This window comes from Drosophila yakuba, chromosome X (assembly GCF_016746365.2).
Source record: "Drosophila yakuba strain Tai18E2 chromosome X, Prin_Dyak_Tai18E2_2.1, whole genome shotgun sequence".
NCBI classification, from domain to species: domain Eukaryota; kingdom Metazoa; phylum Arthropoda; class Insecta; order Diptera; family Drosophilidae; genus Drosophila; species Drosophila yakuba.
The window spans coordinates 2,889,530-2,914,546 of NC_052526.2; the positions used below are offsets into that span (position 1 = coordinate 2,889,530).

General features: G+C 47.4%; 4 protein-coding genes across 6 annotated transcripts; 3 read left to right on the forward strand and 1 right to left on the reverse strand.

Moving 5' to 3' along the window:
- Positions 1 to 24: 24 nt before the first annotated feature.
- Positions 25 to 24,727, reverse strand: LOC6524099 (centrosomal protein of 162 kDa). Of its 2 annotated transcripts, none has more exons than XM_002099927.3 (7): positions 23,688 to 24,727; positions 4,447 to 5,116; positions 4,163 to 4,376; positions 3,434 to 4,095; positions 1,681 to 1,871; positions 1,461 to 1,613; positions 25 to 1,297 (listed from the first exon to the last, which is right to left on the reverse strand). In XM_002099927.3, exons 1-7 carry the CDS (start codon positions 24,363 to 24,365, stop codon positions 1,172 to 1,174), a joined length of 2,694 nt encoding a protein of 897 aa, XP_002099963.2. In that variant the 5' UTR covers positions 24,366 to 24,727; the 3' UTR covers positions 25 to 1,171. The 2 variants fall into 2 exon arrangements, 1 of the variants encoding a protein (XP_002099963.2); XR_001453777.3 differs by having other exon boundaries at positions 1,084 to 1,297; positions 1,370 to 1,613.
- LOC6524100 (cell surface glycoprotein 1) lies at positions 7,980 to 12,497 on the forward strand. The gene is made up of 5 exons (XM_039372543.1): positions 7,980 to 10,332; positions 10,396 to 10,584; positions 11,283 to 11,424; positions 11,484 to 12,009; positions 12,075 to 12,497. The coding sequence occupies exons 1-5, from the start codon at positions 7,980 to 7,982 to the stop codon at positions 12,366 to 12,368; spliced, it is 3,504 nt and encodes a 1,167-aa protein (XP_039228477.1). The 3' UTR covers positions 12,369 to 12,497.
- On the forward strand, positions 12,980 to 16,397 carry LOC6524102 (carboxypeptidase B). 2 transcript variants are annotated; one of them, XM_002099930.4, is made up of 4 exons: positions 12,980 to 13,482; positions 14,509 to 14,847; positions 15,019 to 15,382; positions 15,436 to 16,397. In XM_002099930.4, the coding sequence occupies exons 1-4, from the start codon at positions 13,083 to 13,085 to the stop codon at positions 16,226 to 16,228; spliced, it is 1,896 nt and encodes a 631-aa protein (XP_002099966.2). In that variant the 5' UTR covers positions 12,980 to 13,082; the 3' UTR covers positions 16,229 to 16,397. The 2 variants fall into 2 exon arrangements, with proteins under 2 accessions (XP_002099966.2, XP_015045495.1); XM_015190009.2 differs by lacking the exon at positions 14,509 to 14,847 and having other exon boundaries at positions 12,986 to 13,482.
- LOC6524103 (carboxypeptidase B) lies at positions 18,681 to 23,522 on the forward strand. The gene is made up of 4 exons (XM_002099931.4): positions 18,681 to 19,047; positions 21,621 to 22,052; positions 22,124 to 22,277; positions 22,502 to 23,522. Exons 2-4 carry the CDS (start codon positions 21,650 to 21,652, stop codon positions 23,277 to 23,279), a joined length of 1,335 nt encoding a protein of 444 aa, XP_002099967.1. The 5' UTR covers positions 18,681 to 19,047; positions 21,621 to 21,649; the 3' UTR covers positions 23,280 to 23,522.
- Positions 24,728 to 25,017: the final 290 nt, after the last annotated feature.

Sequence of the window (25,017 nt, forward strand, 5' to 3'; positions counted from 1 at the left end):
TGACAATAAATATCATAAGGGGTGTGAATTGGAATACTGGGAATTTTTATTTGGTTTTTGTCTTAATTGTCCGCCTGCTTGAGTTTTTACTTATGGGAGATCTATACTATTCCATTCAATTCTTAACAGGGACCGTATCTCTCGAAAATGTAGAATCCAAAGATAATGCCAGTTTTAACAAAAGTTATACATAATAAATACTGGTTGAACTTTACATTTATCGTTTACTGTTTGAGAAATATATAGAATCTTCTTTCATTGCCAGTACTGAAGTATGTCATACTTGATGACATACATTTATTTTCTGTCAGTTTTGGGAAAGGGTATAAATAACCCGTATTTACGGTCCCTGGTTCTTAGTGTGTTTTTAACTTTTTCAAAGTTCTCTATTCATAAACGCACAATAATTGGGTTAGGTAAAAAAAAATCGACTGCTAAGTTGGTAAAATTAATTGCGCTCGTACAGCACCTTTCGTCTAAATCAAATATATAATATTCATGTTGAGATCGCTTCGAATTTCGGTACTTCGATATTCTATATACATAAAATACTTATTTCTAGTACAACTGCCGTTTTACAAGCTGCCTCTCCCTTTCATTTCCATGGAGCATTCAGCTGGCTCGCTCTCTTTCACACCTCCATCGCTATCCCTTTCTAAGTTGTGTGAACGCGGTCTAAACCATTCAATTTCTACATCAAAACACTGATATTTAAAATACATTCTGCTCTAAGAACTACAATAACTTTAATCCTTTTCTGTTTCTTTCAATATCCTTGGTGAGCAAAGGGCATGAAATGGATTCCGATTGGCCTTCGGTTGCCAGATTGGATTGCAGCTGTTGTTGGGAAAGATCTTAAGCCTATAAATAAGCCAACCACCGGCTAACTGATCACTTCTCGATACACTTATTGTTTCCTCTTTGAACACATTCGAATTTGGTTTGAGAAAATCGCAGGTGCGTCCAGTTAGAGTTCCATTTCTTAGCGAACGCAATCCAACCTGGCAGCAAGTGCTCGGACCCTTTGCTACCACCAAGCCCTGTTTTTTGTTCTGGCTAAAATTTATCATTTATCATTGGATGTTTTCTGCTTAGACGGACTCTAATCGAATTGGCTGGCATTAAATGTGGCAATGTGGCTTAAGTAATATCCTAAACACTCTGAACTCCACTACTTGTTGTTGTTCTCCTGCATCAGATCCTCGAGTGCACCATTGAGCCGTCCTTTGCTGAGCGCCTCCACCAGCATATGCAGTCTCTCCTCCCGCTCCGAGTGTCTCCTCTCCAACAGCGATACCTTGAAATAATATTTATGTCCAAAAGATTAGTTTATTTTGCATTTACATTGAACAAACAATATTTGCTCTACTTGACTTCTTCTGGATGTTCTTGAACTTGCAATAGATCTTGATTGTTTCAGGGAGCTTTATGCTTTATGCCTTATGCTTTGGCTTCTGTACCTTGGCTTTCAGGGCATAGTAATCCACGGGCACCTTGCGCCGCTTCTGGGTGGTCAGAGCCTCTTCCCGCTCGTTGAGGCGCTGCTGCAGGATCCGCACAGTCTCGTTGCACGAGGCCAGTTCCCTTTCGTGGGCACTCTGCAGGGTCTTCAGCTGTGTGCCCAATACAAGTATTAAACATTAATTTACATAAGTTTACTTAAGTAGTGTGATCACTTACATCCTGCAGCCGCTTGTCGTGAAGGGTTTTATAGTCGGCCTCCAGCAGGCGGTACTTGTTTTGGGCCTCCTTCAGAGCCTGACTTTCGGTGGCCGCCGGAATGTGGTCACTGTGGTGATGGTGATCGTAGCCACTGGAGCGCCTCTGCAGGGATCCGCCGCTGGCCTGGGACCGCAGATCCAGTTTGCTGCCTGATGTGTTAGAAGAGCACAAGATGGCAAATATCAGTAATAATCTAATATAACGCATACGCATAATTCAATTATGTAAGCTGAGATGCGGGGTTCATTGAGCTGCGTGTGGCCAAAATTTTGTATACAAAATTTTCACAAAAATCGTATTGCATAATCCGGCAGTTATGAAGAGCGATTTACATTTTTTACACGCGCGTACGAAATTAAAACACTCGCTGATGATGCTATTTATACGGTTACCGTCGTCCGCTTTTGGCATTTACAATTATTAACAAAACAAATTTGACGGAGCGACGGCTCATTAATTAGCCACAAAAAAGCGCACAGCACATCGCATCAAACTACACACACACACATACAACGAGACAATAAAAAATACAAAATAATCACAAAACGCAGAAAAAGAAGTAATAAAAAGCACGCTAAGCGTTTTGGCCAACGACAGAGGCGGCTGGGCTAACAAGTCATGGCATTATAAAACGTCCATTTCGCCGTCGATGGCAGCGGGGTGAAAGAAAGAGGAGGAGGATGGGGCCGAAGAAGACCTGATCCAATCCAAGTCGAATCCCCAGCAGCGTCCACCGACCCGCCGCCAAAACAAACCCGCGTCTTTGACTTTGACTTTCGCTTTCGAATTTTCTTTTTCGATGGCAACCGCACCGCAACAGCAACAGCAATAGCAACAGCAATAGCAATAGCAACAAGAAATTTAAATCCAAATCGACAAAAGGTAAATAAACAAGCGTCAGGCCGCACAGGTGACATAACCAAGTGCCCGAGATGGGGCCTCCCACTCCGCCCTCCACTCCGTGTATCCACATGTATCTCTCGGTCGCTCGGTGTCTCCAACTGCGACGCTGTGGCTTCAGTTTCGTTTTGGCCGTTTGTTTTAACCCTAGCACAGCACCAAAATCAGGCAAATAATATTTCGTAAATATAAACAAGCAAACAAAAATTTTAAAAATAGTTTCAATGGAAAGATTGTTTCAGCTCAAAATAAAATAAATACTTTTTTAAACAATTACAGAGCTCTTTTTTGAGATCCCCGAATTTAACCCACGATGATCAGTGGGTTAAGGCGTCTTGGCCTGGCTGAAACGTGTTTGTCTTGGCCATTGGCCGATGGCCGCTTAGCCGCTTAGTTGCGCTGCAATTGCCGTTTGAAACGAGTGCAAAAAGTGGTCAAAAGGCCGACAGCGTCGACAGCCGTACAATGATTTATTCCAGCAATTTATTTGCGGTCTCTAGAAGCGGAGTGCCGGTGAGGGGTCCCCAGCTTGCGGGGCCTGGGAGGAGGAGGAGGAGTGGGCACTAGGCAGTGGGCAGTGGGCAGAGGAGCGGGGAACTACCAAGTGTACGTGCTGACCGGGCAGAGAAAGTCCATAAATTACCAGCCATCCATCGGCGACCGAGTGACACAAACACAACCGAAATTAGAGAGGGGCTATGGGATGGGTTTTTAGATTCGATTTTGGATTTTAATGGGTATGAGGATGGGGATGGCGATGGCGATGGCTAAGGGGATGTGAACTTCGAATGTGGAGGGTATCGATGCTCACCTGGCTGGCTGCCAGAGCCACTAGCCTCCCTGTCCCGCTGCAGCTTCCGTATGGTCTTCTTGCATTCATCCAGCTCCCGCGTAAGACGCTGCATTGCCTTGTTTTTGATGGCCAGATCGACGCGCATGCTCCGCACGGAGCTGAGCAATTGTGCCTCCTCCTTGGATCCTCCGCCGCCATGGCTGAGCAGTGAGAGCGTCGAGTCCGACTGCGAGATGGGCAGCTTGGAGGGGCCGGCGGTGACCAGTGGCGAACGCCTTTGACCGCCACTTTGCTTCGAATTCGGACGCGACGTGTTCGGCGTGGAATTGGCCGTGCTGCTGGTGCTGCTGCTTGCGGACGGTGCATGTGGATGGAGGTGGCCATGCGCTGGATGGAGGTGTTGCTGCTGGCACACGAGCGCCGGCGAGGGGCAGCCAATGGTATTGGTACTGTGATCCCGCGTTCCATTTGCCGCCTGTGTTTGGGTGCCCATTGTGGTCGAGCTGACTGGGGTAGCTCTTCCGTGGTTCAGACCACCGCCGACTGATCCATCATCCTCCAATGGCTCCGTTTGGGTGCAATTGTTGTAGTACCTATCCGCCCGCTTTTGCATATAGCGATCCAAGGTGCGCACCTGCGATTCTATCTGCTCGTTCAGCTTCGTGTTGATCTCCTGAAGGCTGTGGATATCAAAAGAAACCTTGATAATTCAATGTGCTTGTGAGCAACCTCTTAGCTGGGACCCACCTAAGAACCTGCGTCTCCAGGTCCGCGATGTGCGTCTCATATTTGGCTTGCACCGAGTTGAAGCGCGCCTGGACATTGGCCAGAATCTGTTGCGCCTTACGATCCTGCTCCTTGGCATCAGATTCCAGCTGGGCAATGCGCTGCTCCAGCAGCTTGCGACTGGTTAAGTTCTCCTGGTCGTTTAGCGGACACATGCCCGGACTCTTGGACGCCACTAGAGGAGAGGAAATCCAGAATCAGAAAGTTCAAAACATAACATTAGTGTTAGGTTAGTCTAAACGCACCTATCAGCGCGGACACGGAGTCCGGATGCTTGCGCATGAGTATCCGCTCCATCTCGCGGCACTGGCGCTGCAGGTCCTGAATGACGCGGCTGTCCTTCTCCTTGCCCTCCCCGGTTCGCCGCCGCTCCTGGTGCGCCTCCTCGAGTTCCTCGCGCAGGGAGCGCTGCATTTGGAGCGCCTCACCACGATCGCGGCGAGCCGCTTGCAGTTCCGCCCTCAAGACATTGGCGCACTCATTGAGATGCTGCACATCCAGCTTGAGCATCTCGGACTCCTCCTGCAGCCGGCTGTTGTGCTCCCGGAGCGCACGCTGCGTCTGCGACAGCGAGTCGCTCTGCAGGCGAACGGAGGCCAGTCGCTCCTCGGTGTCCTTGAGGCGCTCCTGCAGCTGCTCGATCTCCAGCTTGAGCGCATGCTCCCGGGAAACACTGCAAGCGATCTGCTCGATGGGTGAGGTCAAGGTGCTGACCATGCGCTTGGGTGAGCTGCCCACCGCCTTCTCGCTGTAGCTGGCCATTGGTCGAATGGGCTGACTGGACTGACTGGGCTTGCTGTAAGACTGCCCTTGACCATTGGACAGCCTGCCAGGAGGACTCCTCACCGAGTTGCCAGTGTCCTCAGGCCGCGAAAAAGTGGGGGCGTCCACCTCCGCCTCGGTGATCTCCTCCATCTGCAAATAATAGCAAAGCGAACATGTAGAACATAAATACTGGGGAAAGTAGGAAATATTTCCTCAACATTTTCTGCAGTTAACTCATGCTCCACTAAACTATTATTGAGAAAAGCATTTTACAGCGTTTCGTTTTTCCTCGCAAATTTGAAGACCCGACCCATACTTAATGTCTCATTTACAGACTACGTGAAAGATGAAGAGGTTCGATGAGTCGCGGCCACGGGGACATGTGAAAGTGCAGGGGAGGTGCTCCTGGGGTGTGGCAGCTCAACGCTAATGGGCCACAAAACGAGCCGTGAAGGTGCGCGTTGCGAGAATAACAATAATACTTAATACTTGTCGCCGCTGGGCGGTTTCTTTCGGTGCCCCCACCAACAACCATCCTCTGGCGAGATGGCAAACAGAGCAGGCCAGTGGAAGTACAAAGACAGTACACTAGAAATACACGCCACAATGACAACTTTATGTCGAAGTGGACAGTGGATCCAAGTGCTTAAAATGGCATTAGTAAAATGTTGGCTAGTTGCTGTTTAATCAAATCAAAGTATTCCCACAATTAGTTATATTTAACAAATTCATGCCTGCAAACCTAAAGTGAGTTGCCAAAACGAAAGACTTAGGCAACGAACTAGCTTTTGGCCCACTGTGCGCGGCAGCAACACCCTCGTCAAACGCTATCGACTGTCAAGTGGCACATGGTGCTATGGTCTTATGGGTGCCCGTGAGCGTAAGGAGATAATTGGGATGATGTGGGCGTGCAGCAGCAGCAGCGGCAACAACAACAACAACAACAATGCACTCGACAAAAAGCAGCGAAATATCGATGAAGAAAGAAAGTTCGTGGCACCGAACCTCCCACTCCGCCCAACATTGCCCATTGTCCCACTGTGCTCGTCGGCATCTGTGTGTGTGTGTGAGCGTATGTGTGTTGGTGTGTGTGTGTGCATTGGTTTTGAAGTGGCCTTTTTCGGCATTTAGCCGCCAGCGATTGACTGACATTCGCTGCCCACTCTCGCTTTCATCGACTCCGCCAGGCTGGTAGTAGAATCTACCTGGAAAGCATCGTACACCTCCAACTCGTTTGCACCATTCACTTCATTCATACTTTTGTGAATTTTATGGAGCTGCCACTTTCCACTTGGAAATCAGCTTGAAATGTGTGAACCTATATGATGTGGTGGGGTAGTTGATTTGTATTGGTTCTACTTCGTTTAGAGATCGCTAGTTTATTTAACTATTGAGCCACTTTAATAGTTAATAGTTAATTCGTATTTATTTAATAGGATTTATTACATGTATGGGCATCGATAAGGATGTTAACCAAATTGCCAATTAGCAATAGTTTGTGCATTTCACGCCACAACATTAACGCATCTATTAGATTCATTATCAGTCGGTTGCCAAATGGTAAAGCAAATCGAGAGGCACTTGCCCTAAGCAACTATATGTATGGCTGACTATTAGGACAATTTCACTACTTGACCCAGGCAATGGCGATGGCAATAGCGAAGGCGATTGCAATTACTTGAACTCTCGCTCTTCCTCAATTGTCATTTGATAAACTCCACTTATAAAGTGAAAGGAGCGCGCGGTAAAAACAGCAATGGAACCAAACCGATGGAACCGGCAATTGTTTGCCCGCCAACGAGGTGCGGTTGATTAGAGAGCAGAGCGTGGGTAATACCAATACAAATATACAATATTCGAGTGCAAATAAAAAAGCGACAAAACAACTTATTCAGAAATCATGTCAATGAGCAAATTGGAAACTTTTAAAAAAGCGCGCCAGCACAACACGCAAGACACATGATGATCAGCGTGTGAGTTCGTGTGCCAAATCCGAGGAATCACGGGTGCGTCCTGCTGCATTTGCTCAATAAATATTTACATATATATATATATATATATATAGCACGATTCCAAAAACGATTGCAATGACAATACGCATTGCAGTTAACACGCCATTGCCAATTGACATCGTTTATCAATTGGGGCCCCCGCTGATTCAGCGATTCAGATCGAGATTGAGATCGAGATCGAGATCGAGATCGATATGGAAATGGAGCTTCAGAATGATTTGCTGTGCATATAGAAAGTCGATCACTCGATAATTGTGACAGCTGATGGCACTTGCGCACTTGCAGAGTGCTACATTTAATATTTAATTGGGAAAAAGTTATTTATGGCATCGGAAGCTCAACAGTGCTTAATTGCAGAGGTGAAATGTGTGCAGTGATTTTCACTTTATTTTCTCATTACAACTTCTCCTATTATGTGTGTTAGTTATAAGTATGAATTAGTCAGAATATTTATTTATTTCAATAAGCTTCTTAAGCCAGCTATAAGTCTATAGATATAGTCTAACCGCTTTATATGAGTTTCTCAAGAAATTTTGGGGGCTTATCGTGGCATTTGATCTGTTATAGCAGTGCATATATACATATATTTCGATTATCAATTTCGTGTTATGCGCCGCATCGATCCCGAAAGAAAGCGAGAGCGACCAGGCGACCTGGTCTATGGTATGGGTATGGGTATGGAAATGTGGGATCGTTGTCGCATTCGAAGATGGTTGAAATGCTGGGCGGCAGATATGGTTATGCCGATGACACTTGCTGGGGGGATTAACATAAGAGTCTCTCACAAGGAAGAGAGCCACGGGGCTTCGGACACTTGGAAGACACACATTAACATACATAACAAGTTCCACTCTTTTTGATGACCAGTGTAAGCGGGCAGCGACGTCGACGGCGGCAGAGCGACGCCGACTGCGGCGGTGGCAGCGTGGAGAGAAATATCGAAAATGAAATGGCAATACTTTCCCAGCGTTGGTATAAAAGCGCCACTCCACCAATGGGACATGTCTCATTACGGTTCACAGTCAGATCCCGCTAAGATGTACAACGCGAGATCGCGTGGCAGCACTGCCAACGAGGGGATTTCCCCCAAAAGAATAGTCACCATCGGCTCTCTGCTCCTAGTCCTTAACCTTGGTTTTAACCAGGTGGCGTCCATGTCGCTGGATCGCCTGGCACTCGAGAGGAACGAGCTGCCAGCGGATCAACAGCAGCCGCAGCCGCAGCAGCAGGATGTTCTCGTGGACGACATGAAGCTCACCTCCATTCCATCCGCCGACTCATCGGACATGTATATGCTGGTGCCCGATACGGTGGCCAGCCAACTGGAAGACACCGAGCACGTCAATCGCAACTCCATTGAAGCCGATCCCGAATCGGAGCCCTCAGGCTCATTATCCTCCGACATGCTGGCGCTGGAGAGCGATTCCAGCCCGGCCATGCAGCTTATGGAGCTGCCCAGCGACATTACGGTGGCCGAATCCCAGCCAGAAACGGAGCACGACGACGCGGAGAACGAACAACAGCAGCCCGAGTCCATCGAGGAACATGTGGTCCTGATGAAACCAGCTAGCCAGGAGGCTCAGCTGGAGCAAACCGTGGACTTAGCCACCGAATCGGCACCAGTTCCCTTAAACGATGAACAGCCAGAGGATGAGGAATCTTCTGCTGCCACCGAAAGTGTCGTGGAGGAATTGGAAAAGGAATCCGCAGCTGCCATGGATGATCAAGTGCCCGAGGCATCGGAAACTCAGCCGGAACAGATGCAACCAGAGGAATCTCAGTCAGAATCTGATGGTGAACAGGCAGAGAGGAAGCCAGAGATTGAAGCTCAGCCAGAAGTGGAAGCTCAACCAGAAGTGGAATCCCAGCCAGAAGTGGAATCCCAGCCAGAAGTGGAGTCCCAACCAGAAGTGGAATCCCAGCCAGAAATGGAGCCCCAACCAGAAGTAGAGTCCCAGCAAGAAACGGAATCCCAGCCAGAGGTTGAAACCCAGCCAGAAGTGGAAGCCCAACCTGAAGTGGAATCTCAGCCAGAGGTTGAACCTCAGCCAGAAGTAGAAGCCCAGCCAGAAGCTGAGTCTCAATCAGAACCTGAATCCCAGCCAGAAGTGGAAGCCCAGCCTGAAGTAGAAGCCCAACCAGAGGCTGAATCCCAGCCAGAAGCAGATTCCCAGCCAGAAAAGGAACCCGAAGTCGAGGCCGAGGCCGAGAAGGTCAGTGATAACGAGGTGGACACCACGGAGGCATCCCTGATGGAAACCCTAGTCGAGGGCATTGAAGATGGCCTAACTGCCGCTATGGACAACCTGGTGCCCGAAGAATTGGCCGAGGCCAGTGACCACCAGGTACCGGAGCCGGAAAGCGAGGACCAACAGTCCCCAGTTACAGAAGCCATAGAAATTGAGCAGGAAAAGGTAAAGGAACAGGAACAGGAAAAGGAACCCGAGCAGCCAGCCTTGGCCGATGAAACGGATCAGGATATTATTGCCCAGCCTTCGAATGACGAGCCAGTCGAGATTGCCCCAGAGCAACAAGTTCAAGCGGAGATTGCTCCTGCTGAAATTCCAGAGGAAGCCAAGCCAGAGGAGGAAGTTCAAATTGAGGAGGAGGCTAAGCCACTTGAAGGATCCAAGCCCGTGGAGGAAATCAAGCAACAGGAAGATGCCAAGCCAGAGGAGGAGGTCCAGAATGATGCCGAGACCCAGCCAGCTATTCCCGAAGTGAAACCAGAAGAAACTGCTGCTGAGATCCCTGCCGAGATTCCTGCAGAGATCCCTGCTGAAATCCCAGCTGAAACCCCTGCTGAAATCCCAGCTGAAATCCCAGCTGAAACCCCAGCTGAAACTCCTGTTGAAACCCCTGCTGAAACTCCAATGGAAATTCCAGCTGAACTCCCTGCTGATTCTCTTCCAGTTCAGGTTCTCGCTGAAGTTCCAGCGGAAACCACAGCTGAAAACACTGCAGAAGTACCAGCTGAAATCCCATCTAAGCAACAAGATGAAATCCAATCCGACTCGACCCAAAACGAAGTCCAAGTGGAGCAGGAAGCCCAGCAGCCAGAGAAGGAAACCAAGCCCATCGAATCGTCCCTGCTGACCACCATCATTCCCATGGTGGTGCCCCAGCCCCAGGTGCCATCGCAACCCATTCAGGTGCAGGATAGTGTGCTGAACTACGTCAACGCCTCGTTCCTGCAGCAGCAGCAGCAGCCATCGGAAACGAATCTGCCCAAGACGGAGGAGGAGTCACCATTCAATGCCCATCTGCGGCGCTATGATGGCGCCCAAGTGTGGCGCATCGTGGTCCAGACCGACAAGGATAAGCGAATGGCCGACGAACTGCAGTCCAAATATGGTGAGTGCCCCATCTAATGCTCTAGTACCTTCAATAGCTAATCCTATCTTATCTCTTGTTTAGATGGCCAACTGTGGAAGGAGGTCAAGCAGGAGGTGGACTATCTGCTGAAGCCACAAGTTTTGGCCGCCGCCGAGCGCCACATTCGCGCCGCTAATCTTTCCCGGATCGTACTCATCGACAATCTGCAGCGAGTCATCGAAAAGGAGAATCCCCCAGCGGAAAAGATTGCCGAACTCCAGAACCGCAAGGGTAAGTCAAAACAAAAGCAATCAAAGAGTGAATTTAAATCAAGTGCAGAATGAAGTGTAAGTGTAACTAATCTTGCGCAGATCTCAAAACTGTGTTTATAAAGCCTGAAAACGTACAAGTTATGGTCATTAAGAAGTTTGTCTTGACTCATACACCCGCTATTCGTGGTGCCAAAGGATATATACCTTCTATTATTTTTTTGTTTTTTTTTTTGTGTGTGGAGTAAGCGCTTTTGATTGACAGGCGGTAGGTCGGTGCCACCCCTTTTTACCGAAGCGAGGTGTCGCCGCAAACGAGCATTTAATGCACTTGGCGAGGGGCGTGTGAAAAGTCATCAAGCGCAAAGTGGCTTTGCCATAGGAACGTGCCACGTGCCACATTGCCCCAACTCCTGAACTCCTGAACTCCTGGACTCCTGAACGCACCCGGAGAAAAGGGGCCAGGTCCTTGCAAGACGCTGTTGTTTAATCGATAGCCGGCGAAACGGGGAACACCAGACGACGCCAAGACAAGGAGGTGTCTCCTTTGAGGGTTCACTGCCAAGGGTTCTGTGTTCTGGGTTCTGGGTTCGGGGTTCAAGTTGAGGGTCCGAGTGCCAAGTTCCCTTTGCTCGCTGTGAATTGACAGCAGCAAGTTGAATGAACCAAAAGGGGTTAGTACATCATATTTATCTGCATTGCATTTTGTATTCGCCGCAGGACATCGCCTCACCTGGCAGGCCTACCATCGCCTGGAGGACATCCATGGCTTCATTGACTACATGGCCAAAACCTATCCGGATATTTGCTCCACGGAGATCATTGGATACTCGGTGGAGAAGCGACCACTGAAGATTCTCAAGTGAGTCTAACCCTCTAATGCAATGTAATATATATAATATATATGTTTTCTTTCCTCAGGATTTCCAATGGCAATGCCCGTAATCCTGGCATCTGGATCGATGGTGGCATGCATGCACGCGAGTGGATCAGCCCGGCCACGGTCACCTACATTGCCAACCAGCTGGTCGAGGGATGGGAGGATCTGCCCGAGCACATGCGCAGCATCAACTGGTACATCCATCCGGTGGCCAATCCCGATGGCTACGAATACTCCCACACCACCGATCGCCTCTGGCGCAAGAACATGCGCGCCCATGGCCGCCAGTGTCCCGGAGTGGATCTGAACCGTAACTTTGGCTACAAGTGGGGCGGCAAGGGCACCTCCGCCAGTCCCTGCTCGCAGACGTATCGCGGCAGCAAGGCCTTCTCCGAGCCGGAGACCTTCTACATCTCCAAGTTCATCAGCGGATTCCCGCGCGAAACCTTCCAGGCGTACCTCTCGTTCCACAGCTATGGCCAGTACATCCTGTATCCTTGGGGCTACGACTACCAGCTGACCCAGGATCGTGCCGATCTGGATCGTGTGGCGCGACAGGCGGGAACGGTGAGTTGTCCCTTAAATCGAATGTTAGGTTCAGCCTCTTGATTAATTATATCCCTTTGTTACAGAGCATCACCAAGTCGACGGGCGTGAAGTATACGGTGGGTTCCTCCGCCACAACTTTGTACCCGGCCGCCGGCGGCTCCGATGACTGGGCCAAGGGCATTGCGGGCATCAAGTACGCCTACACCATTGAAATGGGCGACACCGGACGTTATGGCTTCGTCCTGCCCGCCCGCTTCATCCAGTACAATGGCAAGGATGGCGTGACCTTCGCCGATACCGTGGCCAGGGCCATTGCCCAGGGACGCGGAAAGTCGGTGGCCAGGAACAGCAGTGGCAGCCGGAGGCGTGGCCACTAGTCTGGATACTTAGCTCAATGCGATTTGTTTGTAAATCAGCCTAATGATTTTTTTTTTTTTCTATTTATATGAATACTATTTATTTATTTATTTATTCTACTTGTAACTAGACAAATTGAACACACACAAAAGCACACACACACAACAAAAAAGAAAAACGAGAAAGCTCATCTAAATAGACTGAAAAATGTTTATTGAAATGTTTATTAAAATTGAAAAAAAAAAATTAAATATAATTGAGAAAAACGTACAAGTGTTTTAACTGTCGGCAATAAGGTGTTAATTCTTTAATTAACAAACAAACAAAATGTAAATGTTATATGCTCAAAGAGAGCAGCCAAATTTATGCTAATAGTTTGCGTGTGAAGAATCGGTAGCTGCCTTCTTCCAACCAGTATGACAGTATAACAGGCAACCAACCAAAGTAAAAGTCCGAAATGAAAAGCATCAAAATCAGCGGCATTTCGTCAATATGCAAATGCGTTGGCCTTAATTGGGCAATCGGAAGACGAGAAGAACGCGGCTCGGAGAATGGAGAACGGAGAACGAAGAATGGTGAACGAAGAATGGAGAACGAAGAATTGAGAACGCGAAAAACCGTTAGCCGGAGGCTGCGGCTCACCGATCGATTTGCGAACGCATTAAATCCGCACCAACTGCCCAATCGATCGCACCACAAGATTCGCGATACTATTCCTAGAATATTCCAATAATATGCAACGCCTACCCTGGAAGTGGGCGTGGCTGCCGCTAATGCTACTAATTACTGCGAAATGGGAGCAGGTGGGCGGCCGCAGCTATACGGACTTAGCACGCACCGATAGTCAGCTAACGAGGTTACCATTCTTTGGCGGCGGTGTGGGTCACCTGCTGCGATATCTGCACCCCTTGTCGTTGAGTTCGCCATCCGAACGCGGCAGAATCTCGGAGCTGCGCAGCGACCTGGATGCCAACTATGTGAGCTACCGCGGTGCGCAGCTGTGGAAGCTGAACTTCAACGCCACCCGGGGCGCATCCATGGCGGAGCGGGAGGAGGAGGACGACGAGGTGGCTGAGGAGCGACAGGTGCTGGCTTCGCCGGATGCCCAATTCAACGAGGTGGTCGCTTTATTCGGTGAGTTTAAAACTAATGCCCGCAGGCGCTTTCAAGATGTCTGTCATGCCACAACAATAGAAGAGAAATTGTCAAGCCTAGCCCCGCACACTCGCGGCCGCGAAACTAGAGCTACTAGCACTTACACTTGCGTATGCAGTGTTTTGGCCATAACAATGCGAAAAATGGTTATAAAATCAATTGCCATACCTTTTTGAGCTCGCAATTTGACCTCCAACCGATTGGCATTCAAATCTTAAAAAAAATAATTTTTGCCATTTTTTGCATATTTTGATGATGTCACCCCTTACAAAAAATGCGAAAATTTGGCCAACAAATTTTTTAACAGAGTCGGTCAAAAAGTGATTTGGTTGGTTAGTATTGGTAATTAGGAGTACAAATATGTAATTCTTTTCACTTTCGGACTATTTTTAGTCAAGTTATACAGAAAATACCAATCGTAAATATTGAAATTTTGGCGCAAATCGATTTTTCTTTTTTTTGCGAATGTTATTATCAGTATTTTGATCAAAACATTCACAATAATAATCCAAACATGGATTGTTATACTTCGTTGAGCTCGTAATTAAATTCCTAATCGAATTGCATTCCAACTTTGACATGTGAAATTTGACCCATTTTTCGCCAATTTTGACGATGTTACCCTTACCAAAAATGCAAAAAATTGAAAAAAAATTAATGTGTCAACATTTTTCAAAAAGTGAATGGGATGGTTAGTATTGGTACTAACTGCACATAACAGCATTTCTTTTAGCAGTATGGCGATTTTTAGCAGAGTTATGACGAACAACCCATTTGTAATCGATCGCCAGCTGCTAGTGTCTTGACCGCGTCTGTCACGATGAGAGGCGCGTTCTGGGAGGGGTCAGGGCGGGTCGGGTCAGGTCAGGTCAGCTCGGCCACCTGAGCACGCATTCGCACGCATAAATTTGTGGTTTTCGCATAATTCAGAGAACCGCTAGCCCAGAACCCAAAAAAGACGAGAACCCAGTTAGATATTCAGTTCGAAGATGCCGCCACTGGAAGCGCTCACGTTTGTGGCCCTCATCGGATCGGTTCTTGGCCAGAAGCTGCTGCTGTGGCGCAGCGTCTCCGTGCCGGAGATCTCCGGAATCTCCGGCCTGCCCCTCGCCCTGCTGACCCTCAATAGCAGCGAGCTGTACGAGTCCACGCTGGAGGGTTTGCAGTGGCTATCGCCGCTGGATCTGCGTCGCTTCGACTTCCTGTCGCCGGGCTCCTCGTTCCAGATAAACAGGCGCTACCGGAATGGCAGCCAGGTGCAGCGATACTACGGCTTCCAGCTGTGGAAGGTCCACGAAACGCGGCTGGAACAGCCGGAACTCAGAGCCTTTTGGAGGCACTTCGGTATAAACATATACTTCTATGAATATTATCATAACATGCCAGTCTTTAAGTCTTTAATATGCAAAAATATCTAAGTATCTAAGCTACCAACTAATGTGAATATGACATTAACCCAATTCCGAATTCAAAAAGGCATTACGACCTTTCCTAACGTTTTTCGACTTCTTTCAGGCAGCGAGGTGTGGAATATCAACCAGGATGGCATCGACATCCTCATCGAGCAACGCAACGTGGCCGATGCCCGCAAGTTCATGGACCAGGTGGGCTACAGCTACAATATAATGATCGACGACATTGAAACGGCCATCGATGAGACCTACGTGGAAGTGCCGGCTGTGGAACATCCATTGGATTCCGTGCGCAACAATTCGCTGCCATGGATGGAAGTACCGGGTTCAACGATGAACTGGCGGCGTTACCACGATCAGGCGGACATCAAGCAGTTCCTGCAGACGCTGCTCGAGACCTACGAGGAAAATGTGGAACTCATCCAGATTGGGGTCACGCGCAACAAGCGACCACTGGAGGTCATCAGGTGAGTTTGCCATCAGATCACTTGGAAAAGTATGAAGAGTATGACTTTTTCAGGGTCTCCAATGGGAATCCCGATAACTGGGCGGTGTTCGTGGATGCTGGCCTGCAGGCCAGGGATTGGTTGAGTCCTGCCGCCCTCACCTACGCCATATCCAAGCTGACCCATCTCTGGGGCAGGCCGAAGGGTGGGGGTCAGAGGCAGAGCAGGGCGGAGAGGGCGATGCGCCGCATCGATTGGTACTTCCTGCCACTGGCAAATCCCGATGGCTACCAGTACTCCCGCCACACGGATCGCCTGTGGACGAAGAACCGTGGCTACGACACTGCCAGTGGTTGCTATGGCGTTCATTTGGACCGAAACTTTGACTACGGTTGGGATGGCACCGGATCGACGAGCAATCCCTGCAAGAATCTCTATCGTGGAGCGCAGAGCTTTTCCGAGCCGGAGAGTCGTGCTGTGCGCAGTTTCCTCTCCGGAATGCGCGAGTATTTGGGTGCCTATGTGTCCCTGGGCGGGTACGGGCAGGCCATCACGTATCCCTGGGGCGATGCGGACTACGTGACGGAGAATCAGCGGGATCTCAAGCAGACAGCAAGGAGGGCAGTGCTCGCACTGCGACGACTCAACCAGGCGGAGTACACTTCGGGCACCAGCTATCGCCAGAAGTTGGCGCGCCCGGGCAACTCGGCCGATTGGGTGCAGGATCGCATTGAACCGCAGTTGGTGTTCAACATGTTCCTCAAGGATCAGGGACGCTATGGCTACCTGCTGCCGCCGCACTACATCGTGGAGTCCGGCGAGGAGGTCTTCGAGTTTCTGCGCACCATTGCTCAGCAATTGGAGTAAAGGAAACGGGTGGAGCGACATTCAACTATCTAATCTAATCTACAGGTTGGATCAAGCTGGATCAAAAGTGCCTAAAGCATCAGGATCTTAATTGAACTCGTACATATTTATTTGGAAAATTAGTGAATATAAATAGTAGTTTCTTAGCTAATTTCCTTTACCATAAAAATTTGAATTTATTTTGTGTCAGCTGCATACTTTCAGGCTGAAGTGGTCGGGAAAAGCTCGCGCGTAGAAAGCGGTCTAAAAATCGAATTCTCCGGAGAGAGTGGGCCTTTTCTTTGTGGAGTCTCTTTGGGCCTTGTTTTGGGGGGATTGGAAGGTGGCAACAGAGAGAGAAAAAGCAGTAAACTTTTAGGCCACGTTTTGGATTCGCTGCCAATTTCGATTATAGATTTCGCAATCGCGCATATCGTAAAAGCCATTATTCATTAACGATCTTATGTAAAGTTATCAAAAAAACAAGGGGCGAATTTGGTCAACAAGAATAAAGTGAAGTGAAGAAAGGAAAAGAAAGCTGGGAGTGAGGGGGGCGGCAATAGAGAGCGAAAGAGAGCGCTAGCGCGAGAGAGAGAGGGCGCCAACTTTCACTTTCAATCGCGTTTCATAAACCAGTAAGCTCGAACCACATCGCTTACGACGTTTTGTTTTTCAGCCGTGGCCGCCTTATTTATTTTTTATTTATTATTATTTTTTGTTGTTTTTGTTTTTTGCTGCTCGTTGCTTCTTGTTGTTTGTTGTTGCATATTTGATTGGATTTATTTTGTGCATGCATATAGAAATTAAGCGAAAGGCCCGCGGCCATCGCCGCCCGACGCCAAAGTCAAAGTCAAAGCTGCCAGCTATCGAAGAAAGTGATTTGAGCGATAAGGAAAATAAACCGAAACTATATTGTTATTAACATGTCATATGTATGTATGGAAAAAATTAACAAAAGACCCTGGCCTGAAACTAAGAAGAGAACGGCAAGCAGTTTTCACACCAAAAGAATAGGATATAAGATGGGTATTTTGATAATATACGAATTTCTTTTCGTGTATCCAGCATTTACTGTACAATCAACCGACAGCAAACAAGAAAGGTGCCCCAAAAAAAAAAAAACCAACCATTGTGGCCGCACTCTCGAAAAAAGGGTTAAAAGTGAAAATCTGGGCACCACAAAAAGGTGAAATAAAAAAAAATGAAGCGAAACACCGGAAAAAAGCCAGAAACAAATCAAAAATAAATAATGCCTGGCGGCGAAAAAAAAACATTTGTGGGCGGCGGGGCGGAGGTGGGCGGGGCAGCTGATCAAAGGCAAAAGAAAGTAAAACTCGCCAAGTGGGTCAAAATCGCCCCGTCACACACTTACACACACACGCGGGTGATTTTGAGTTAGTGATACAATTGAATATGCAATTTACAATCGCACTTGTGTTCAAAAATCAGCTGCAGTCAAAAAGAGATGGGAATATGTGTATACATATATGTATGTATATATACATATATATACAATATATCTTGAACTTGCTTGTCGAGTGTGAATTTTCATTTTATTATCATTTCCATTACATGCGATCGACGTTTCATAACGAGCAATCATCATTATTGGTTATGATGATAGATTGATTGAATATTAGATTGCCTCAAATGTCGAGATATACAACTTTGCACCTTCGCTACCTTTTTATGCACGGGGTATTTCCACCACTTGCAATGAATTAAAAACGTTTAAGACGCTTGTAAAAATTTATGGCTAGATTACAACATTTTAATTAATAATTAAATAGTTGATTAAGACTGGGATTTATATAATCTTTGGAAATACCAGGTTACAGCAAAAGAATTTGTTCGACTTTGATCCCCAGTGATTCATGACCAGCACCACTGAACAGTAAAGAATATCTTTAAACACCGGAAATGGTATAGTAGGATATTCCAAAAAAAACAATACAACTTGGCCATTATTTTCCAGAAAATTACGGATAACAAAAAAGGTTTTTTCAAACTGAAGCCGTGACTAATGATGCATTTGAGTCCGTTTACATTGTTCAGTTGACATGTTCAGCAAGTGGACAGTCCCCGGTGCGAAATGCACCGTTAAATGCATGCGAGTGCAACTCAATGTGTGTGACTGAGTCAAAGTGTCAATGTCGCGGGTGCAAGAGAGACAGCTGCTGGCGTGGGCGTGGGCCATCCCTCTCCATCCATCTCTCCCTCTCGCGCCCTCTCCCCCTCCCGAAACCAACGTCACGAGATGGTGGGATGCAGATGCCAGAGAAAGAGACAGCGCGTGTGCGTGGTGCACTGGGGGATCTCCTCCACCTCTCCCGCTCCCTCTCCCGCTCCCGCTCCCTCTCCCTCTGGCACTCTTCCTCATCGCTCTCTGCCGCCGACTCTGCAGCTGCGCTGCCGCCTTGCTGCCGGCGTCGCTGTCGTTTCCATTTCCAATTTCCATTTACGCGACGATCGCTTTAAAGATCGGTCGTCGGTCAGCGCAAACATTTACAACACTCTTGGGCTTTGGTGCTGTTGTTGTTTTGTAATTCTCGGTTTCGTTTGTTGTGTTCGTTTTTTTTTATTATTTTTTAAATTTAAAATAATTTTGTTTTTTTTTTGAATAACGGCTCCCTTGCGCCGACAGAGCGGCAATATAAAATTGAAGCGCATACAATCAGCATTTAGTCGAAGTTTGCAGCTCGCCCAGCGACACACTCTCTCCCACACACGCGCACACACACACAAAAACACACATATTCGCAAAGTGCACTCTCTTCCGAAGAGCCGGCAACTGGAGGAAGAAGAAGAACAGGCGCAGCAATCGCAATCAAAAAAAAACCGTAAGTGGAATAGGCAAAAACAAAGTAAAAAAAATATAAAAAAAAAGTGAAAGACGCAACGAAAATGCTATAAACTAAACTAATTTGTCAAAAGTGGAAAAAAGAAGGCAAGAACGCAAACGAAATGAAGTGGAGGAGAATTCGGAAGAAAGTGAAGTGCAAAGCTTCAGAGGAGAAGGGAGTGGAGGTAAAAGGGAGGACTTCCGAAGAAAAGGGGTGATTCTTACAAACGGCCGAAAGAATTGCAAAACATCAGGGATGCCAGACTGTAAGAAAAGACGTAAAAAGACTGCAGACTGCAGGATGACTGTGTAAAATTTAGGGGGGAATTGCAAATGAATGGGTTGAAGATTGACAAAGAATGCAGGACTTCAGAAAATAATTATGAATAAAGAAAGGCTTTAAAAAAAAAAAAATAAAGCTGTTACAACGAACAAGGAAGTGCAAAATGCACCGGCGTCGTTTCAAAACAGGTTTTGAATTTTAATTATTTGGCCAATCAGCGGAGGAACTTAAAATGTTGCCGTCTTTCGCATTCGTCGAAAGTGCTAAAATGCGAGAAATTTCACGCGAAATATACTTTTTTATACGCCTCTTTGTTAACGAATTAAGAGGCAATTAGTAACAACCTAATGCATTTTTTATAGTTCATAATTTCCATAATTTCCGATCTCTTGATGATTGAATGTAAATGATATATTTAATTTCAGACAGAAGTTTATATTAACAAAGATGCGATTATATGATGCTTATAGGGCTTTATATATTTATATATTTATAACTTCAACAGAAGTATTCAGATTCAGACTCTGAATCTAAGATCTGATTCTTAAACTGTTTACTTTTCGGAATGAAGTGCAAGCATAAACGCACAACTTAATGGAAGGAGAACCGGGGGGCACGAAGGTCGAGGTGAACAGCAGCGAAATGAAACCGAAACAAAGCGAAACCCAATCCGAAACTGTGTTTGTACTGTGTACTCCACATTCGACTCCCGAGATCGGACATCTGAGATCTGAGATCCGAGAACCAGTTCTCGGGGTTCGGAGACTAAGAGACTTGGAGACACAGAGAAACGGAGACGACCACCTCCCTCCCAACATTCAAGTGCCACTTTCTGCCTGGCAATAAAAAGAAAATAAACACGAAAATACAAATACGCATTCATAAAAAAAAAACCGAAATGAAAACAAAAACTACAAAAACTCAAAAAAAAAAAGAAATAAAAACGGGCCAGGGAAATTAGCACAGAAGCGTTAAACACGGCGTTTCGAAATCGGTAAGACGACCAGGAAAAGTTTCTAGGCCCAAGCCCATAATCTAGTTCTTAGGGTCCAGTGACCAAGACGCAGGTGAAACATCCATCCATCTCATCCATCATTGTGCATACAAAACAGTGGAAACGTAAACACGAAACTCTGATTGAGTCAATAAGGCAATAAACCCCGGAACTTCTCAGAACTGAGGGAATTCACAGATCGAACGATTCATACGATTCAAATGCAACAAACGATCCAAGCGATCAAAACGATCAATCGATCGATCGCTCGATGCCATCAGAATCCGTAAAACAATGCAAATTGGTTGAGTGATTGAGTTGTATACTAGAAATCAAATGCACGTACAGAAATACAAATGTTTTCGAACACTTGGGTTGCCTTGATAAGTATCTCGTTAGCATTAGCTATTAACTATTAATTTTACCATTTTGCCTTTAAAATCATTTAGATTCATTTCTGTTTGGCACAAAAAGATCCTGAAACTCACGTGTGTTTCCATGGAAAAGATTGCAAAACCATTAACGCTATCTACTAATTTTAATTACTTCATTGGCAATGACAAGCGCACACACAAAAAACAGGGTTACGTGTAATTCACACATCTAGATAACCCAAAACCACCAACAATGAAAACGGAAACATTTTTTTGTTCTATTTTTGTGTGCCGGTAATTAGAGGAACTTTTGCTGTAACAATTATTTTCACCGATACCAGTTGGAGTTTGCACCCAGTGTGCACATAGTTTCGTTTGTTATTTAGTTCTCGGTACATGAACGATTTGGTTGAAGGTACATATGATTATTTTCATTTCATTCGCCCAGCGTATCGATGGGCGAGAAGGTTAGATTGAAATTCTATTCATAATAGTGAAACTAAGTTAACACTGGCACTGGTTTGTTTATTCCCCAACTGCGGGTGACTCGAAAAAGGCAAGCACTTTGGTCATAAATAGCGTGATTTTATTGCAAACCAAACAAGCGTGTACTATTTTAACCTTTAGAGTTTAGCAATCAACTGGCAATGGACATTACCATTTGTTGGTAGCAACTAGCGGCTTAATAGATGCCATAAATAACAATATGAAAATCGTGACACACATTGTATTCATCCTATTAAAGCCACGTTAGATGCTAACTAATGTTTGACCAATAACTGTGGGTTGGTTACCAAGGCCAGTTTCTCCTTTAGCACTGATCAGAAGTTAATTAATGAAACTGCTTTTTACGCGTGATAACATTGTGCTGATGGCTTTTCGCTGTTTACTGATTACCACCGACCGAATCACTTTTCCAGGTCAACCTGCTGATAGCAACAAAGCGAAAATGACGCAAAAAACTCAACTGCTGATGCTGCTCCTTGTGGCAGCTGCAGCAGCCAGCTCGGCCAACGAGCTGCCCTCCAATCTCACCCAGCTGGATGCCAATGAGATACCCCAAAGATACGATGAGGCGCAGCTTTGGAGGATCTACAACATCTCGGAGGCGATGCAACAACGTGTGCCCGTGGGCCAAATGCTGGAGCAGAAGTTCGGCGGCAATATCTGGAAGGAGAACTCCAAGTTCCTGGACATCTCCATTGCCAGGGATCAACTGAAGGCCGCTCGCAGCTTCCTATCCGCCCATCGCCTGGATCCCCAGATTCTGTCCCACAACATTCAATCCATGATCGATGAGGAGCTGCTCGAAGGCATTCAGTCAAGTTCGTTCACTCTCGGAAGCAGAACAAGTAAGTGGAGTGCTACAAGAGCATCTTATCGAATGGAATCTTATTGAATGTTTACGGTTTTCAACCCACAGAGAAGGCCGCCAGGAGCGGCATGCACTGGAAGGACTACCACGATCTGGAGACCATCTATAGCTTCATGCGCGAGATCCGCAGCAAGTTCCCCAACATCGTGCGACTATACACCATTGGCCAAACGGCCGAGGGTCGCGATCTGAAAGTGCTCAGGTGGGGGTGCCAGTATAAGCTTATATGATTATATTTCTTATAAATTTTAAGAGTGCCATAAGCTGCGGTGTCGAAAGGCCCAGAAGTATGCAATCATTTCATATACTTCTCAGCGGTTACCAAAATAGGTTGCCTACTTTTAGGCACCGTGGCATTGTCCATCGTCTAGCGTAACTTGATCTCCTTCCTAATAATCCAACGCAAATCTTGATATATCGCCGCAGAATCTCGGAGAATCCCCGCGAGAACAAGAAGGTGTGGATCGACGGCGGCATCCACGCCCGCGAATGGATCAGCCCCGCGACGGTGACCTTCATCCTGTACCAGCTGATGTCCGACTGGGAGAACCAGCCGGCGCACATTCGCGGCCTCACCTGGTACATAATGCCGGTGATGAATCCCGATGGCTATGAATACAGTCGGACCACGAATCGTCTGTGGCGCAAGAATCGCTCACCGTCGCGTCGCGCCCAGTGCAGCGGTGTGGATCTCAATCGGAACTTCGACATCGGCTGGAATGGCTATGGTTCGTCGACGAATCCCTGCAGTGACACGTACCGCGGATCCTCGCCAGCTTCGGAGCGGGAAACGCGTGCGGTGGCCGAGTTTTTGGCCAAGAGAAAGTACAATCTGGAATCGTATTTGACCTTCCACAGCTACGGACAGATGATTGTTTATCCGTGGGCCTACAAGGCCGTCAAGGTCAAGGATGCCAGTGTTCTGCAGCGTGTGAGCAGTTTGGCTGCGGAGCGAATCCTCCAGAAGACGGGCACGTCGTACAGGGCAGCAGTAACCCATGAAGTTTTGGGTATCGCAGGCGGTGGATCCGATGACTGGAGCCGTGCCGCGCTGGGTGTCAAATATGTGTACACCATCGAGCTGAGGGACCGTGGAGCCTACGGATTTGTCCTGCCGCCGCGCTTCATCAAGGACACAGCTCTCGAGGGCTGGACAGTGGTGGAGACGGTGGCGCAGGCTATTGGCCCCAGTTCAGCTGCTTAAATGCCGCCCAATCTTCGCCGCCGAAGCTCGGTGTAATTGGTAAACTATATCGCTTTTTTTTACACCCCCCCACCCCCACCTAGTGTAATGTGTAATCTCTATGTGTGCGTGAAGGATTATTTATGTTGGTTTGAATGCCTGATTTGGTGACTGAGTGCGAGTGTGTGTGTTTTGGGTGGGCTGCTGTATCCTTTGAATCCTGTACGGCGGACAATAAACGAATCTACGCTATTTATTACTACACAACGATTGAGAATTTATTTGAGCGGAGTAAACAAATAATCAGACAGTAGCAGCTTATTCAACTATGTTAAGCACTACACTTCCCTGAGATAGAGCACTTGACCAAAAGCAAACCAATAAGAATGGTTGGGAAATAAAACTGCAAAAGCTAACTTTGGAACTCACCGTATCCTCGTCGTCATCGGTATTATCCTGGAGCTGGAGTTGTAGCTGCGCCAAGGCCGCCGTATGGTTCTCCATGTCCATGTCCTTGGGCGTGGACTCCTCGGAAATGACCGACTCCGATGGCAGGTTATCCACGAAGGCGGCAAATCCACAGCCATTGCTGCTCTCAAGCGGCGTCTGCACGGATGTGGGCGAGGCCGACGATTTGGAACCGGATCTGGGCCTGTTCCTGCCATTGACTACGACGGTTTTTGGCGGCAAGGGAGCGGGCAAATGCTCGATGCGATGGGTATAGCGTGTATTCAGCCGTATGCTGCTGTGCGGCGAGGATTGCGGGGATGAGGAGGAGCCATCACCACAGGTGGAAGCTTCTCCGACGAGGGATTTGGGCGGAACAAGAGGCCCGGAACCATCCATTTCCGGGGCCATACCGCCGAGACGCAACTGCTGTTGGATCAGACGCTCCGCTTCCTGCAGCAGTTCATCCACGGATCGCATGTCCGTGCTGTCGGACAGGCGGCTAACCTCCTGGAATATGGACTCCGGGTCCGGATCGGTCAGTATTCCGCCGCAGTCCTGCTCCTTGGCCAGGAACTCGATGATTGAGCTGCTGTTGGTGTAGTCCAGCCCGTCCGCCTCCGCCACGCCTTGTTTGTGGGGGCTGAGCACCTGCGACATGGCGCGCTGAACTGAACTGATTCGCAATCAGAGGGAACGAGAGGATGTCTATCTACTTCTCCGCCTTCCGTTTATCCTATTTTCGCGTTGGTATAGTATAAGCCCGATGCTTCTATGTGTTTGTTTGTTTGTTTGCCTGGTCTGCCTATGCAAACCAACTGAAAACGAAACCGAAAACAGTCGGAATCTGTGCTCGTTGTGTTTTCCGGGTGCCCAGAGCTCGGACCTGGGGATCACGGATCTCACGGGTGCGGACACGAGGCTCAGCGGACGCGGCGCATCGTCAGTTTGGCCGTGGCAACAACATTTAAACCACTTTTTGCAGTACCCACACCCCACACCACTTTGTAGACAGTGGGTAGTAGAGATGGGCGAACGGCGATAGGCGCCTGGCTTGATAGCTCGTGAAAGTATTCGATAGTCATGGGAGTAATAAAATACGTTTTTATATCTTATGTTTTACGTTACAATAAGTTGCGTCTTTCTGGCATAACTGTTCCGCAAATATCACTTTGTTAACAAAATACGATGCTCTCAGTCTTCCAATTACTGAAAGGTTCCAATGTTCCAATTGGAAAACTCTATTTGAGTAAGATCGAATACAAAACCTTACCGTTATTGTGCACTCGATCAATCTAATCGATTTTTAAAT